General features: G+C 48.0%; 1 protein-coding gene across 6 annotated transcripts in view; it reads left to right on the top strand.

Moving 5' to 3' along the window:
* The window catches only part of ADAM22 (ADAM metallopeptidase domain 22), a 331,085-nt gene that overhangs the window by 51,763 nt on the left and 262,558 nt on the right, over positions 1-16,764 (top strand). For all 6 annotated transcript variants that reach the window (XM_075315606.1, XM_075315604.1, XM_075315602.1 and 3 more), the window contains exon 3: positions 9,850-9,926. In XM_075315606.1, coding sequence (XP_075171721.1) covers positions 9,850-9,926 — 77 coding nt within the window. The remainder of the gene's footprint in view (positions 1-9,849; positions 9,927-16,764) is intronic.

Genomic DNA, 16,764 nt, shown 5'->3' with positions numbered 1-16,764 from the left:
GGTCAGTCTCGGGGGCTTCAGCTCCTATTGACCCCTGTGTACTCCGACTCTATTACCAATGGCCATAACAGAGGAGGGGGGGTTGCAAACAGTCGAACTATAGGGTTGTTGAGTGTCAGATAACCACTGATTGAATATTACATTTATCGAAGTCCTGGACAACTCCTGTAACCAGCTGTGAAGTTCTTCCTACTCTTGCTTGCCGTGACGCCACTACCTGCAGCTGCCGCTATGGACATACATGTAAAGAGGACCTTCGACCAGGTCAAAAGGGAGCAGTTTTTGTTCATGCATGTATATATAACATATACATAATAAGAACAAAAACTGCCCCCCCTAAACACAAAAACTAAAGAAAAGAAAAAACAAGAAAAAAAAAATAAAGAAGGAAATAAGGAAGGAGAAAAACCCATACCAGAATAAGAACAAGAACTGCCCCCTAAAAAAAAGAAAAAAAACACACTGTGTGTGTATATATATATATATATATATATATATATATATATATATATATATATATATATATATATATATTATTATTTTTAAGGGGCAGTTCTTGTTCTTATTTTGTTATGTTTTTCTTTTCTTTTTTTAATTTTTGGGATCCTAAACATAATTACAGGTCATAGTACACTTGACATATTTGACAGAGGTCTTGGTAAGGAGTGGGTCCTTTATCTGCTATCAGGGTACACTCACACGAGCGTATCACTTGGACGAGTGCAATGCGAGAAAATCTCGCATTGCACTCGGACCAATGTTATTCAATGAGGGACAACAGCTGGTCAGCATTTTTCCCATCCAGATTCTGGATGAGCAAAAAGTCGCAGCATGCTGTGATTGTCAGCGAGAGACGTGTCACTCGCACCCATACAAGTCTATGGGTACGAGAGAAACATCGGACTGCACTCGGATGACGTCTGAGTGCAGTGCAATAATCACATCAGCTGACAATGGAGGAGATAGGGAGATTAATCCTTCTCTCTCCTCCGCAGCTGTGATCCAATCATAGGATCCGATCACAGTTGCATGACACTCGGCTCACGCTGGCAGCACGGCAGGAACCGAGGGTCATTAGCATATTGCATCTGATGCACTCGCATCGGATGCCATACGATCGTGTGACTCCAGCCTAAAGGCCGCTTTACACGCTGCGACATCGCTCAAGCGATCTCGTTGGGGTCACGGAATTTGTGATGCACATCCGGTCGCTTTAGCGATGCCGTTGCGTGTGACACCTATGAGCGATTTTGCATTGTCGCAAAAACGTGCAAAATCGCTCATCGGTGACATGGGGGTCCATTCTCGAATATCGTTGCTGCTGCAGGAACGATGTAGTTCGTCGTTCCTGCGGCAGCACACATCGCTCCGTGTGACACCGCAGGAACGAGGAACCTCTCCTTACCTGCCTCCCGCCCACAATGCGGAAGGAAGGAGGTGGGTGGGATGTTCGTCCCACTCATCTCCGCCCCTCCTCTTCTATTGGGCGGAGGTTCAGTGACGCTGCTGTGACGTCGCTGTGACGCTGAACGAACCGCCCCCTTAGAAAGGAGGCGGTTCGCCGGTCACAGCGACGTCGCAGAGCAGGTAAGCAGTGTGACGGGTCCGCACGATGATGTGCGCCACGGGCAGCGATTTGCCCGTGTCGCACAACCGATGGGGGCGGGTACCCACGCTAGCGATATCGCTCACGATATCGCAGCGTGTAAAGCGGCCTTCAGGCTAAGTTCTGGTGCCGCAGATCTGAATGTACGATTGGAGGCGTTTCTCTTGAATTTTAAGCTGTAGATAATTTAAAGAAAATGTAAAAAAAAAAAAAAAAAAAATTAATGATGACATAACCTGATATCTATACTGAATCCAATTTTCTCAAAATAATTTGAAAGAAAAATAGATATGTCATATATACTGTAGGAACGAGGGATTGCACGGGAATTCCTGGGGGACGGGTGACAACACATATTACACGTCGAATATGGCATATTGGGCCTAGTTTATCTAAACTGTAGGAGAATCTGTCTATGTTGCCCATAGGAACCAATCACAGTGCAGCTTTCATTATAATAGAGCTGGTAAAGAAATGAAAGCTGAGTTGTGATTGGTTGCTAGAGGCAACATAGACAGATTTTCCTGCAGTTTATATAAACTAGGCCCAATGTGCCATATTCGACATATAATATGTGTTGTCACCCGTCTCCCAGGAATTCCCCGTGCAATCCCTCGTTCCTACAATATATATGACATATCTATCCTCAGGGGACAGATTTACTGGCCGGGGACAACCTCGAAATGACATGACTGCTGAAAACCAGCTGCCGCTGGGGTCCCGGCAACACTCAGCAGTTTCCCAATAAATAATGAATATATTTATGCTTTCCAAGATTGCAGCGCATGTGTAAGCAAAATGAGTAATGCCCTGCACATCGTATTATAGAGGGAAGAAATTCAGCATATTGTGAGCAGTTACATTTCTGTCATAATCCATAGTAGATTAATATGATATAAATATAGGCCTGATGATTCCCGGTTGTCATGAAACTGCGCAAAAATCTGGAGCGCGCCAATTGTGATTATGTTGTTAGAGAAAATATATGTATGTAATTGTCGCGGGCGGGGAGGACGCCGCCGCTGCGCTCTCTTCGCTAACGCTCGGGTCCGGCGCTGCTGCGGCTGCTGCTCGGTGGCTCGAGCGGTGGGCCGGATCTGGGGACTCGAGCGGCGCTCCTCGCCCGTGAGTGAAAGGGGTGGTTGGTTTGGGTGATTTAGTCCATGACGCCACCCACGGGTCGTGGTGAAGATGGGCACCACCGCTGCTGGTGACGGGGATCCCGGGAGCGATGGTAGGGAGCAGCTGGGATGTTGTTTTCCCCCTCCGTGGGTAGGGGTCGGTGGTCCCGGGGTTCCCGGGTTGCAGGGATAGCGCGGCGCGGTGCCGGATGGCACGGGTGTACTCACTCAGTAAGAGATGCACAAAGTCCTCGGTAAACCAAACGGCTGGATGGACGGGTCCCGCAGCCGGCTACAGTGTCTCTCTCCCCGGACAGGTGATGGCGGCTGTCTTTCTCTGCACCTTGATGTACTTGTTTGACTACTATGGATCCCCAACGGTAGTCCGCTCCCCGGTGTATGGATGCCGGAGGAGCCCGTTTGCCCGCAGGCGCTGGCCCTTGGGTCTCTAGCCTTAGGCGGTAGCTGTATACCCTGGGCGGTTGCCTTCTATCGGGTCTTTGGCTGTTAGGAAACCCCTGGGGTTCCGGTCACACTCGGATTTGACTATTGTCGGCGGCTCCAAGCCTGGTCGGGGTCCGATGGTCCTGCCTGTGTGCGCTGGCTTCACTTCGCTCCCTGGTCGGTACCGGCGGGCCAACGCCTGACCCCAGTCCTACGGTTCCACATTGCTTCACCACTCCTGCAGACGGCCACCACCGTCTGCCAACCTTGCTGTCAGTGCCTGGGCCACAAACCCAGACACCCAAGTGTTTACTCCTCACACTTCAAACTCCAACTTCTAACTGACACTTTTCCCGCCTCCAGGCCTGTGAACTCCTCGGTGGGTGGGGCCAACCGCTTGGCTCCGCCCCACCTGGTGTGGACATCAGACACTGGAGGGAGGCAACAAGGGTTTTGTTTGGCTAATGTTACTGTCTAGTGGGGGTGGGGGGTGTTTGTGTGTTACCTGTGACGACCTGGCTAGTCCAGGGCGCCACATAATTAATGTGCATCTATCTCTACTGACGCCATATACACATGCATGCTCTGTTAGGCTGTGCGTGCATGTGTCCTGAATATAAGGTGAGGGGAGTAAGCTGCCATAGATGTGTCTGGTGGTGACCTCTTTCACCAGGTACCAGGAGTTGAAATTCAACAAACTTGCTAGAAGCAGGAGGCATACACATTAGATGTTTGGCTGGTTCTGTCAAAATCTTTGGGTTTGGCCCACATTAAAGGCTTATTACACCCACTTTTGCTTTTGGAGGTGAATGACGCCGGTGATTTAATGCCTCTGACCCCCTTCACACATCAGTGTCTCCGGTACGTGTGACATCCGTTTTCAAACGTACCAGAGACATGGACACACATAGACCCATTAAAATCATTGGATCGGCGCACACGTGCGTCCGTGTGCTCCAGACGTAGACATATCCATTTTCCTCCGGCAGCACGGGTGTCACACGGACCGTATGGATGTGATCCGTGTGACATCAGTGTGACACATACCGGAACAAACCAGGTGTCTGTGATATAAAATTAATTTCTACACTCGCCTTCTCCAGCGCTGCTGTCTCTGCCGCTGCTGTCACTTGCCTCCGACTCCCACTCATTATGCTCATTGTATATTCACTGCACCGAGGACCGCAAGCAGCAGCAGCGCGGAGTAAGCAGGACTGGAGACCGCAGAGCGGAAGACGCCAGCACCATGGACAGCAGCCCCAGGGACAGGTGAGCATAAAGTTCCTGTTCTCCGCGTATTATCACGGATAGCACACGGAGAACACTCATGTGCCAAAATCATGGCACACGGAGGGCCATATGCACCTATTACATGTCCATGCAAAACGTCATGTGTGGTTTTTCACGGACGTGTGAAAGAGTCCTTTGATAGGGTAGGACAGGTGCATGATACCTGCTGTGTTCTGTTGCATTTTTGGGTGTGGGTTTTTTTATGCTTTTTTCAGTGAATGCAACGGTTGGAAGGGCTAAAAAATGCAGGGAAAAAAACAGAACAACAATTGACATGCTGCTTCTTTTGTCTGCAACAAAAATTGCAAGGAATAAAAAGCGACATTAGCACAGCAATTCTGATTTCTTATACACTTTGCTGGAATAAGGATAGACATGCAGATTTGGGCAACAATCTGCACGATAAATTGCAAAAAAACCCCAACCAACTGCATCAAAAACTGCACCGTGCTCAGAGGGCTTAAAGGGGTTTTCCCAGTATGTATTAAAGGGATTGTCTAGAATTTGAAATTTATGGCTACTTCCTTCCAGAAACAGTGTCCCCCCTGAGTATGGCTTGTTTCTGCAACTCATGGTCAGGTGTGGTGCTGTTTCTTAAAGTTCTAAAATTTAGCAGTGGGGTGTGATAGTTTTAAAAGAATCTAAGAAGCCATACATACTGTCTAGCTCTCCAGCAAATTTTCTCCAGTCATCTTCGCCAGCCCGGAAGAGATGACATCCCGACCAATGGTCGCCTGACCCTGCAGCCAATCAATGGCCTAAACCACTGGCGAACACAGACAGAAAAGGGTTCCTATGCAAGAACTACATATAGGCCCTTTGTACCCCAAGAGCTCATCATAACGCACAATTCCACTTGCTGTGAAGGTAGAAATGAGCCCTCTGACCTCTTGGGCTCCTGTGCAATGGCACAGGTTGAACCAATGATATGCCCACCCCTGACCTAAATAGTAAGATAACCTTTGGTTGTGACATCATGTATTTTCTGGGGTAGTGAAGACAGCATGACAGCTATGGGGCAAATTCCAGGGTAAGTTTGCCTTTCTTTTAGAAGTAGAAGAATGTCATCCGAGTACTAAATGTTCGCTTTTTGGCCTTTTGGCTAAGATCAAGTGTAGTATTGTTTGAAAAGGCGATTTTGCAGGATCAGCTGCCCTAGTGGAGCGATACATTATATACACTGGGTTTGGTGCACTTCTTAGTACACCGAGTGGCTCAAATAGTCAAATGCTGGAAACCATGGCCCCCCAGGATCAACTCCATTAGGCCGGGGATGATTGAAAACCCGAAGTGCGAAAAGACCCAGGATTGGTGACCCTGGGTGCCCTAACTCACTGGGCTTGGGAAACCCAAGACATTTTGTACTTGCACTTCACTTTTCATTCTTGAATCACTCACCCTTTCCCTGGCCTTCTGGCTAACATGAGAATTTTTGTTAAATTCCCGCTTGAAGGTCCAGTCAGTATTACACTGTTAAATCTTTATTTTATTTGTTTTTTCACTGTGTGGCATGTTGTACACGTGTGTCCACTGTCACTAGGACTTTTGTTTGGATGCGGTCCCCTCTCGGGTGCCTCTCTTGGCAGGTCTAAGGAGGAGTGTGTGGCCTTGAGGTTCCGCTCCCCTATGAACCCTGGCTCTCCGCTTTCGGGAAGAGAGCAGACTGTCGATGACACCTAAATTCTCTCCCGGTGTGGCAGAGAGCATGATTGGGTCTCTCCATGGATCGTCTAGGAGAGGCTACTAGCCCCTTTCCCTCTCTGTGGCCTTCTTGCTCAGAGGGATGGGGAATGGTTTTGTGGACCCTTCTCCTGTTCGAGAGGGCTTACATCAGACCAGCATTCTAGTGCACTTTTTTTGTGGCACTTTGTCACTTTTCTAAGCGCAGTTGAGTTGATATCATGACTTTGGGTTTCGATAAAAAGATAAAAAATGTAAACAGCAAAACTATATTTACATCAAGAATCAATATATCTGTGTGGAGTCAGAGCTGTTTAGATTACCTCTGGATGCAATTGTATCTAGTCCTTAGCTGGGATTCAGGCAGCCCATGAAGTGCACATATGTAGACAGTACATTAAGGAAGTGTATACTTTCAATATAATTGCCTCGATGGAAGATTTAAAGGGGTATTCTTAAGTTTGATGCTAATTCCATATCAATGGGATAGGGTATAACTTCTCGATTGGGGGTCCAACTGCTGGGATTCCCACCGATCCTGAGAACTGGGGCTTGTGTGAATGGAGTGGACATCAATCGTGTGCGCTGCTGCGGCATTCATTAGATATTTATAGATTGTAAGCTTTAGGCTGGAATCACACTAGCGTGTGACTCGTGCGAGTATCGGATCGGACTGGCCGGCTTCTCTTCTGCTAGGAGCGGCTCCGCTGTATGTATCTCTATGATGCTGACCCGCTTCTGTTAGAAGAGCCGGTCCGGGTAATGTGATCCGATACTCACACGAGTCACACGCAAGTGTGACTCCGACCTTAAGCAGGGTCTCACTTCTCCTGTAACTGTTGTTTTTATTGTCTGTGCATGTTAAATGTAAAGTGCTGTGCATTATGTTAGCTCTATATAAATAAAATTATTATTATTATTAATAATAATAGTAATAAAAAATAATAATATTAAAAAAGGGAACCTGTAAGTAGAATCAACCCTCCTAAGCCATCTACATTGGCATGTGTTTTATAGAAAGTTGAATGAAATGACACCTTGATATCTGCAATACGATGTCTTATTCCAGAGAAATCCACATTTATCTTAATATGTAAATGAGCTGTTAAGATCTATAGATCTCTGAGAGATTCTGCTTCCAGAGCTTATTTTAAATTAAAGGGGGCGTTACCTTTATGAGACATGTAATGGCTGACAGTCTGCTCTCCGTATCTACATGTCTCACACTGGTAATTTCTTCTTTCATTTAAATTAAGCTCTGAAGGCAGATTCTCATAGAGATCTAAGTCCTGCCCATAGATCTGAACTGATCATTTACATATTAAGAAAAACATAGATTTCTCTGGAATAAGACATTGTAGTGCGGATATCAAGGTGTCATTTTATTCAGCTTCCCATGACCTGCGTGCTTATATAGACGTCACATTTCCGTTGGTTTGTATCAGTCACATGCGTCGCTTGACGCATGTGACTGATGCGCTGTTCAACGCTGTACAACGGATGACAAAGAATAGAATTCTTTGTCGGATTCCGTTGTGTGCGGGGGGCGGAGTTCGGGGGGGGGAGCCGAGCGGGGCCGCGGCACTGAGGACGTCAGTGCCGCAGGGACTGCAGGACAGGTGAGTGTGTGAGTGTGAGTGTGAGTGTGAGTGTGAGTGTGAGTGTGTGTGTGTGTGTGTATACACATGCTGAAGGCGGGAGGGGCGGAGCCGAGCGGGGGGCGGGGCCAGGCGCTGAGGATGTCAGTGGAAGTGCTGCGGTCTGCATGGCTGGGGACAGGTGAGTGCATGTGTGAGTGTGTGTGCATGCATGTGTGAGTGTGTGTGCATGCATGTATGTATGTATGTATGTGTGTGCACATGCGGAGTGCGGGAGCGGGCGGAGCCGAGCGGGGGGCGGGGCCAGACGAGGGTGTCAGTGGCAGTGCTTGTCTGCATGGCTGGGGACAGGTGTGTGTGTGTGTGTGTGTGTACATACATGTGCGGAGTGCGGGAGGGGGCGGGGCCGAGCGGGGAAGTGTCGGCCTCCCTGCACACGTAACCAGCCTAAATATCGGGTAACAGCAAAGCACCCGATGTTTACCTTGGTTACCCGATATTTACCTTGGTTACGGGCCTACACCGCTTAGCGCTGGCTCCTTGCACCGTAACCAGGGTAAATATCGGGTAACCAACCAAAGCTGGTGACGTGTGCAGGGAGCCAGAGAGCATGCGCAGCGAAATCCGACGGCTCTCGCTGCTCAAAAAACGTTACATGCTGCGTTCCTCCCGCCCGGCGGTCAGTCGTTCCACGACTGATCAGTCGGGCGGAGGGTGCAACGCAGCATCATCAGTCACAATCCGCTGCTCATACAAGTCTATGGGAGCAGCGGAATCCGCTAAACGGATTCCATTGTTTACAAGAGCAGCGGATTGTGACTGATACATTTTAGCGGAAATGTGAACTTAGCCTTAGGCTAAGTTCACATTTCAGTTGTTTCGTATCAGTCACATGCGTCGCTTGATGCATGTGACTGATGCGCTGCTCAACGCTGTACAACGGATGACAAAGAACAGAATTCTTTGTCGGATTCCGTTGTGTGCGGGGGGCGGAGTTCGGGGGGGGGGCCGAGCGGGGCCGTGGCACTGAGGACGTCAGTGCTGCAGGGACTGCAGGACAGGTGAGTGTGTGTGAGTGTGTGAGTGTGTGTGTATACACATGCTGAATGCGGGCGGGGGCGGAGCCGAGCGGGGGGCGGGGCCAGGCGCTGAGGATGTCAGTGGAAGTGCTGCGGTCTGCATGGCTGGGGACAGGTGAGTGCATGTGGGAGTGTGTGTGCATGCATGTATGTATGTATGTATGTGTGTGCACATGCGGAGTGCGGGAGCGGGCGGAGCCGAGCGGGGGGCGGGGCCAGACGAGGGTGTCAGTGGCAGTGCTTGCCTGCATGGCTGGGGACGTGTGTGTGTGTGTGTGTGTACATACATGTGCGGGAGGGGGCGGGGCCGAGCGGGGAAGTGTCGGCCTCCCTGCACACGTAACCAGCCTAAATATCGGGTAACAGCAAAGCACCCGATGTTTACCTTGGTTACCCGATATTTACCTTGGTTACGGGCCTACACCGCTTAGCGCTGGCTCCTTGCACCGTAACCAGGGTAAATATCGGGTAACCAACCAAAGCTGGTGACGTGTGCAGGGAGCCAGAGAGCATGCGCAGCGAAATCCAACGGATCTCGCTGCTCAAAAAACGTTACATGCTGCGTTCCTCCCGCCCGGCGGTCAGTCGTTCCACGACTGATCAGTCGGGCGGAGGGTGCAACGCAGCATCATCAGTCACAATCCGCTGCTCATATAAGTCTATGGGAGCAGCGGAATCCGCTAAACGGATTCCGTTGTTTACAAGAGCAGCGGATTGTGACGGATACATTTTAGCGGAAATGTGAACTTAGCCTTAGAAGAATTGATCCTACTGATAGATTCTCTTTAATGGGAGTGCTGGAGATACTGAGCGCTGTGCTCGGCTGATCTTTGGCACTACTATGGGATAGGGCGTAACTCTTAAGTTTGATAATACCCCTTTAACATGAATCATTGGCTTTAAGATTTTGTCCACTTAGAACATTGAACGAAGCAAAATTAACATAATGAACAGACAAATACCAAGCACTGATATTGATTTTGTATTGTTCCTCCCATCATTAATTCCAATTATATTCTTCTCTTTTTCAGTCCACCCACGTTGCACAAGTCAGCTTCCAGATAGATGCATTTGGGTCTTCTTTCATCTTGGATGTTGAGCTCAACCAGTGAGTATTATTGTAACAATATTATATTGTATTGTAAGTTTACATGATGAGATTGCCACAAGTGGCCATGTATTAGTTGTTAGATCATTGATAGAGTTGAGCGGATCGGCTATAATCCGGGTCCGACGGATCCGGATCGGGTTGCCGCCGAAGTCCGGATCCGATCCGGAATCCGCGGCTATGTAAATGAATGGGGAGTCGGATCCGGGACGAGAGAGAGAGGGAGAGAGAGAGGGAGAGAGAGAGAGAGAGGGAGAGCGAGAGAGAGGGAGAGCGAGAGAGAAACCCCCCCCAAAAAAAAACGGATCCAGATCGTGCACCCCGGATCCCGGGTACTGGTCGGACTCGGATCGGAACCTCGAACCGTGCGGATCCGGATTTTTCAGATCCGGGTCCGCTCAACACTAATCATTGACAAAATTGCTGCGATCCACTGACAAATGGAATGGAGTTAATGTATAGTATTCCTGGTGGTCCAGGGAGGTGAAAGCATCAATGGTGGGTTTAAAGGGGCTGTCCACTACTTTGATATTAATGAACTATTATGTATTCAGGATGGGGGTCATCAGTATCAAATCAGTCGGGGTTCTGGGTGTTGGCTTCGGCACCAGTCGGCTATAAGTGTACGGAGTAGAACAGCGCAGGTCTGTACACTGCCAATAACTGCAACTCGGCTCCTATGCAATTAAAACCAGCAAATGCAGAATAAGCAGACAGGGAAGCAATGGATTATTCCTGGAAGGGTGCAAATGTTTACAACATTGAGTATAATACAATAGGGATACCCACTAAGACACATAGAGGGCTTCTGCGCAGTTAATGATATATGATCCATAGTAGACCAGCACTAAATTGCTTTCCCCTCTTGCTGTCAAAATGGTGTTACGTCACCACCAGAGTCCGCTCCGATCGCCAGGCGACGCCGTGTTCCTGCCGTGGATGGTGCTGTTGATGGGAGAGGAGTCGATGACAGCGGCATCGGTGGGCGCAGGCTCCGATCATCCAATGGGCTGGGTTATCTTGGGATCTGCAGTACCACTGGCTGACTGTGGGTGGCGTGTGTCTTCCAGCTGAAGTTGCCAGCGTTCAGCTACAGCCAATGGGAAGACACCACACCCTTCTTAGTTCCCCTCCTGTCTGCTGACCCCTGCCAGAGATAGTTCTGATTTCCTGGCTCCTGATCTGTCCTATTCTGTTTTGTGATTCCTGTGTGCTGACTTCTGCGTGTTTTCTGACTACCCTTCTGCCTGCTCTTTTTGTACCTCGCTGCCCGATCCGGATTTGACCTCTGCTACGTTTTCTGATTATGTCCTTGCCTGCCGATTCTGTTTTGCATTTCCCGGTTCGACCCTGCCTGACGACTACTCTCATCGGACTGCAGCCTTCCACAGGTAGTGATCTCCAGGGCCCCGTGTAATTCCAAATCCCTGTATAGGAGTTAAAGGGTTTCAGGGATCTAGGGGTCCTGCTTGGTGAGTGGCTTCCTTCTAGTCTGCCCATTACATCCTACCGGAGTCTGTTAATCCAGGCAGGCGTTACAAATGGCTACATGTTGCCTCCAGTAGGTGGATCCCACTGTGATGATTGTCACAAGGTAGCGCTAAACACTACTAGTCTGCAGTAAATGGAGAGGTAGTCAGACAGGCCGAGATGATAAACCAGGAGGGCACGACAGTACACGAGGCAGATAGAGATGAGGTTGAGATACAAGCCGAAGGACAGGATTCCAAGAGAGTACATACAAGATACAGGAAGCAGGTGAGGACGCGATTAGGAGGAAGTCTGAGGTCAGAGGTCGGAAAGTCACAACAGAAACAGGGGAGGACAGGTAGAGAAGGGTAAACAGCAGTCCAGAGTCTAGAGACCAAGATCTGAACACTGAGCACCACGATGGGAGTCAACAGCATAACTGTAACCAGGAAGTACGACTGGCGGCGTCCTGAGCTATCATGCTCCCTAAAAAAGCAGAGCAATCACTGGGAATGAGAAGCATCTGCGAGAACACTTTCCAGGACCAGTGTGAAATCCAATGCTGTGAATCAACCAGCAGAGCATTCATCCTGCAAAATGCTCTGCACCATAGTCAAAATATACCGGCTCTGTAGGACAGCATAGCAGAACAACACAGAATGTTCTGCACCACGGAATCGTGACACCCACCATGTACAGATTTGCACAGTTACCACTGAGTACACTACTCACCGTATAAATCAATAGGCAGGTAGCTCCCCGCAGAGGTGGTCGCAGGGAGCCAAAATCACAAAATGTATTAAAATATTATTCCTATCTCGGTCCATGATGGGAGGTCCGATCTCTGGGACTGAGCACTAAGGCCCCATTCATTTTCAGGATCGATGGGGTCCAAGAAGTGTCACCCTGTCTCCAGCGATCATTTAGTACAGTTCTCTATGTGCCAACACTATGGATGGTCAAGGGTGATAGAGGCCCTCGGTAAATGTCCTTTTTGCCTTTTCCAAAACTTCCAGGCTCTACCAACAAAATAAGTTATCTATGTTCAACCTCTCGCTGTTCTCCAGGCCTTGACTCGTTAACCAGTGATTCTTATTTGCCTCAGTGATATAAATCTGCAGCTTCATTCCCCACTCAGTACCTTCTCAAATTTATGACTGCTGAACTCTCCATAAGCTCCACATTAAGAGCCGATGACTTGTATGCTGAGCAAAGGCCATTACTGATAAGTGTTCATTTATTATTAATAGGAAAGAAATGCTGCTACCAGTGGACGCTCTCATGTCCTTGCTCCGAAAAACCAGATCATTGGTGTGTCCTGCAATAAAAAAAGTAACCCCCTAAAATAAATTAGTAAATAAACACATTTCAGTTATCTTTTACTTGAAGACGACCTATCATGTGCCATAAATATGTATTTTTTTTTACTTGTTCTCTTTAATCTGATGTTGTTTTCCTTTTGTTTGTATTCCTCTCTCTTCTGGAGACATGGCATTCTCTTCTCTGTATGTAAATCTAGTCTTTTTAGCCAAATGGGCGTGGTTCCCATGAGCATGCCTACAGGTAAAGATTGACCACACCGCTTTGGGTAACAACAAGATTTTCGTACAAGGAAGTGTGCCGCCCCTGTGCCAGCAGCCGGGCTGCTCGGATCCGGATCCGCGGTGGCTCGAGGGGTCTCCAGACCCGGGGGTCGTGCGGCCACTCAAATGAAGGGGGTATTTATAGGGGGATGTATTAGAGTTCGTGACGCCACCCGTGGTATGTGGTAATTGGAGTATCACCGCTGCAGTTGGGAGTACCCGGGGATGATGGAAGAGGGCAGCCAGGTGTTGGAACCCTCCACGGGTAGGGGGGATGCCCCGGGACTCGGTGATGGTGGGAAAGTGCCGTTGGATGCAAAGGGGTCACTTGCGTACTCACTCAGTCCATTAAACTAACACCGACAACTGGATAAACCAAGTCTCTGGACACCGCTGCCGCTAAGGGGAGCTTAGTTTGGGTCCCATCCCCAATGGTGCTGCCTGGTGATCCTTGACATTCCTCCTGGCACTAAGTTTACTTCTCTGTTGATCCTGGTAGTATGGAACTTGCCGGGTCCCGCTCCCCACTATGGCTAAGTGTGGGAGCTTGCTCTCAGGGCTCACGCTTGGGATTTTCTGGACCGTTTGAGTGGAAAGTCCTATCCCCCTCTTTGCGCTAGTACCCCGATTTTGGAGCGGGTGGAGGGCGGATCTTGAAGGCTCCGTTCTCCTCGGGTAAATTGTCAGGTTGCCTGAAGCTACTCCCTGACCTAGGGTACACGTACCCCATTGTGCCCTGGTCCCAACCTGGTGATAGTGCAAGGCTGCCAGCTGTCCTCCTCGACAGTTCCGTGCCCCTTGCCACGATCCCCTGCGAACGGGGGTCCAGCTCCTCCAGGCCCAGACCACCATCTGCCACCTAGATAGCTTCCTAGGAGCCCTGCTCCTGACCTCCTCACTCTTTCACTTCTCAAGCCCAACTCTCCTCTCCTGACACTCCTGACCTCCCCTCTCCAACCCCCCAGGTGGGCGACTCTATTCCACTCAAGCTGTCCACTGGTGTGTTTGGTGGGTGTGGTTCAGAGTGTACCTAGGGTTTTGAATAGCTGATGTAGACAACACCATATAGTTAGGGACCCATAACCAAGAAGGAAGTGGCTACTGCACGGGAGGATAGATTGTGCTATACCCTGTGACGACCTGATAGTCCAGGGGCGTCACAGAAGCACAGGAAAAATATAACAACACAAGACTCAGGGGAACAACCATATATACATAAGGTAAAAAAAATATTTATGGCAGCTGACAGGTTGGCTTTAAAGGGGTTGTTCAGATTTAGAAAAAAACTGTCACATATGTCCATTGGGTGAGTCTGGATTTTCATCTTTTGGGGGGTTTTTTTAGGAAAGGATTGGTGATCTGCTCAGCGGTTCTCCTAATGAAGAAGTTTGTCCAACTTCGAAATGCGTTGACATAAACCGCACTAATTATCTTCTACATCATCCCGTGGGTTTTATGGGAATGACAGTATCAGCAGCGCAGATCACCAATCCTTTCCTCCGACACTCGATGCCCATGTTGGGCTCCTCCAACCTGATGGTGCTGGATCCGTTTGGCTTTAAACCTTAGTTGTGGGTTTCACAACTCTAAAAGGTGAGCAGTTACCTTTATTTTATTTGGTTCTACCCTTTGTCCATCGGATAAGACTTTATTGTGCTTGGTATCCCCCCTGTCTCTTTGAATTTACATCTTAGCTCTGACCAAGTGAAAGGGTTGAGCTGCAATACCATCCATAACCTGTAGACAAGGGTAGCGCTGTGTTTGGAAGCAGACGCTGCTATGTTTTTCTGTTTATAGACAACACCCTTAAAGGGGTGGTTCACTACTCTGCAGTAGTGACCACATCCTTGTAAAACTGATAGGGAAGGCTTTTTCTAAATACTTTGATCAGCCAATTCTTCCTGTGAGTGGCGCTATTGTGGTCCGCTCATCCCCATGAAGTGACCGCGAGCTCTGTGACCTCTGGGATCCGGTGACATCAGGTTGACTTTCAGTTGACCTGACATAAAAGCAGCCGGCCCCAGTCTTCGAGTGACTGGGCTGTGGGCGGCATTTCACTGCTCATCACAGCCCAGCATCACAGCGATGCTGGGCTGTGATGAGCGGTGAGACTCCGCCCACAGTCCAGTCACTCAGGAAGACTGGTAGTGGCCGCATTTCAGGCTTCAAACATAAAGATAAAAATGTTAATGTTCTGGTGAAGAATCAACAACAAGTGGGACACAATTGTGAAGTTGAACGAAATTTATTGCTTATTTTAAAATTTTATAAAAAATAATAAACTGAAAATTGGGGCGTGCAAAATTATTCGTCCCCTTTAAGTTAATACTTTGTAGCGCCCCCTTTTTCTGCGATTACAGCTGCAAGTCGCTTAGGGTATGTGTCTATCAGTTTTGCAAATCGAGAGACTGAAATTCTCACCCATTCTTCCTTTGTAAACAGCTGGAGCTGAGTGAGGTTGGATGGAGGCGTTTGTGAACAGCAGTTTTCAGCTCTTTCCACAGATTCTCGATTGGGTTCAGGTCTGGACTGTGACTTAGCCATTCTAACACCTGGATACGTTTATTTGTGTACCATTCCATTGTAGATTTTGCTTTATGTTTGGGATCATTGTCTTGTTGGAAGACAAATCTCCGTCCCAGTCTCAGGTCTTTTGCAGACTCCAACAGGTTTTCTTCAAGAATGGTCCTGTATTTGGCTCCATCCATCTTCCCATCAATTTTAACCATCTTCCCTGTACCTGCTGAAGAAAAGCAGGCCCAAATCATGATGCTGCCACCACCATGTTTGACAGTGGGGATGGTGTGTTCAGGGTGATGAGCTGTGTTTCTTTTATGCCAAGCATATCATTTGGCATTGTGCCCAAAAATTTTGATTTTGGTTCCATCTGACCAGAACACCTTCTTCCACATGTTTGGTGTCTCCCAGGTGGCTTGTGTCAAACTTTAAACAACACTTTTTATGGATATCTTTGAGAAATGGCTTTTTTCTTGCCACCATAAAGGCCAGATTTGTGCATTGTACGACTGATTGTTGTCCTATGGACAGACTCTCCCACCTCAGCTGTATATCTCTGCAGTTCATCCATATTATACTCCTTACATTTCAATATGATCGCTCGCACAGTGCTCCTTGAGATGTTTAAAGTTGTGGAAATCTTTTTGTAACCAAATCCGGCTTTAAACTTCTCCACAACAGTATCACGGACCTGCCTGTTGTGTTCCTTGGTCTTCATGATGCTCTCTGTGCTTTAAACAGAACAGTGAGACTATCACAGAGCAGGGGCATTTATACGGAGACTTGATTACACACAGGGGGATTATATTTATCATCATCAGTCATTTAGGACAACATTGGATCATTCAGAGATCCTCAATGAACTTCTGGAGTGAGTTTGCTGCACTGAAAGTAAAGGGGATGAATAATATTGCACGCACCAATTTTCAGTTTATTCTTTTTTTTACAAAAGTTTAAAATAAGCAATACATTTCTTTCAACTTCACAATTGTGTCCACTTGTTTTTGATTCTTCACCATAACATTACCATTTTTATCTTTATGTTTGAAGCCTGAAATGTGGTAAAAGGTTGAAAAATTCAAGGGGGCCGAATACTTTTGCAAGGTACTGTAGCTTTTCTAAAATTAAATGGATGATACACCAAGTACTGCGTATCTTTACATGGTGACTGACATTTCAACAGTCTTTGCTTGTATCAATAGTGGAAGTGAATATACCAAACTTTGTAAGGCTATGTGCCCACGCTAGAATGTCCCTGCGGATTTTTT

The sequence above is a fragment of the Anomaloglossus baeobatrachus genome, chromosome 6 (genome assembly GCF_048569485.1).
Source record: "Anomaloglossus baeobatrachus isolate aAnoBae1 chromosome 6, aAnoBae1.hap1, whole genome shotgun sequence".
Taxonomy (NCBI): Eukaryota; Metazoa; Chordata; class Amphibia; order Anura; family Aromobatidae; genus Anomaloglossus; species Anomaloglossus baeobatrachus.
Note: the sequence above shows the minus strand (reverse complement) of the source record. Positions and strands in the feature narration are given on the sequence as shown.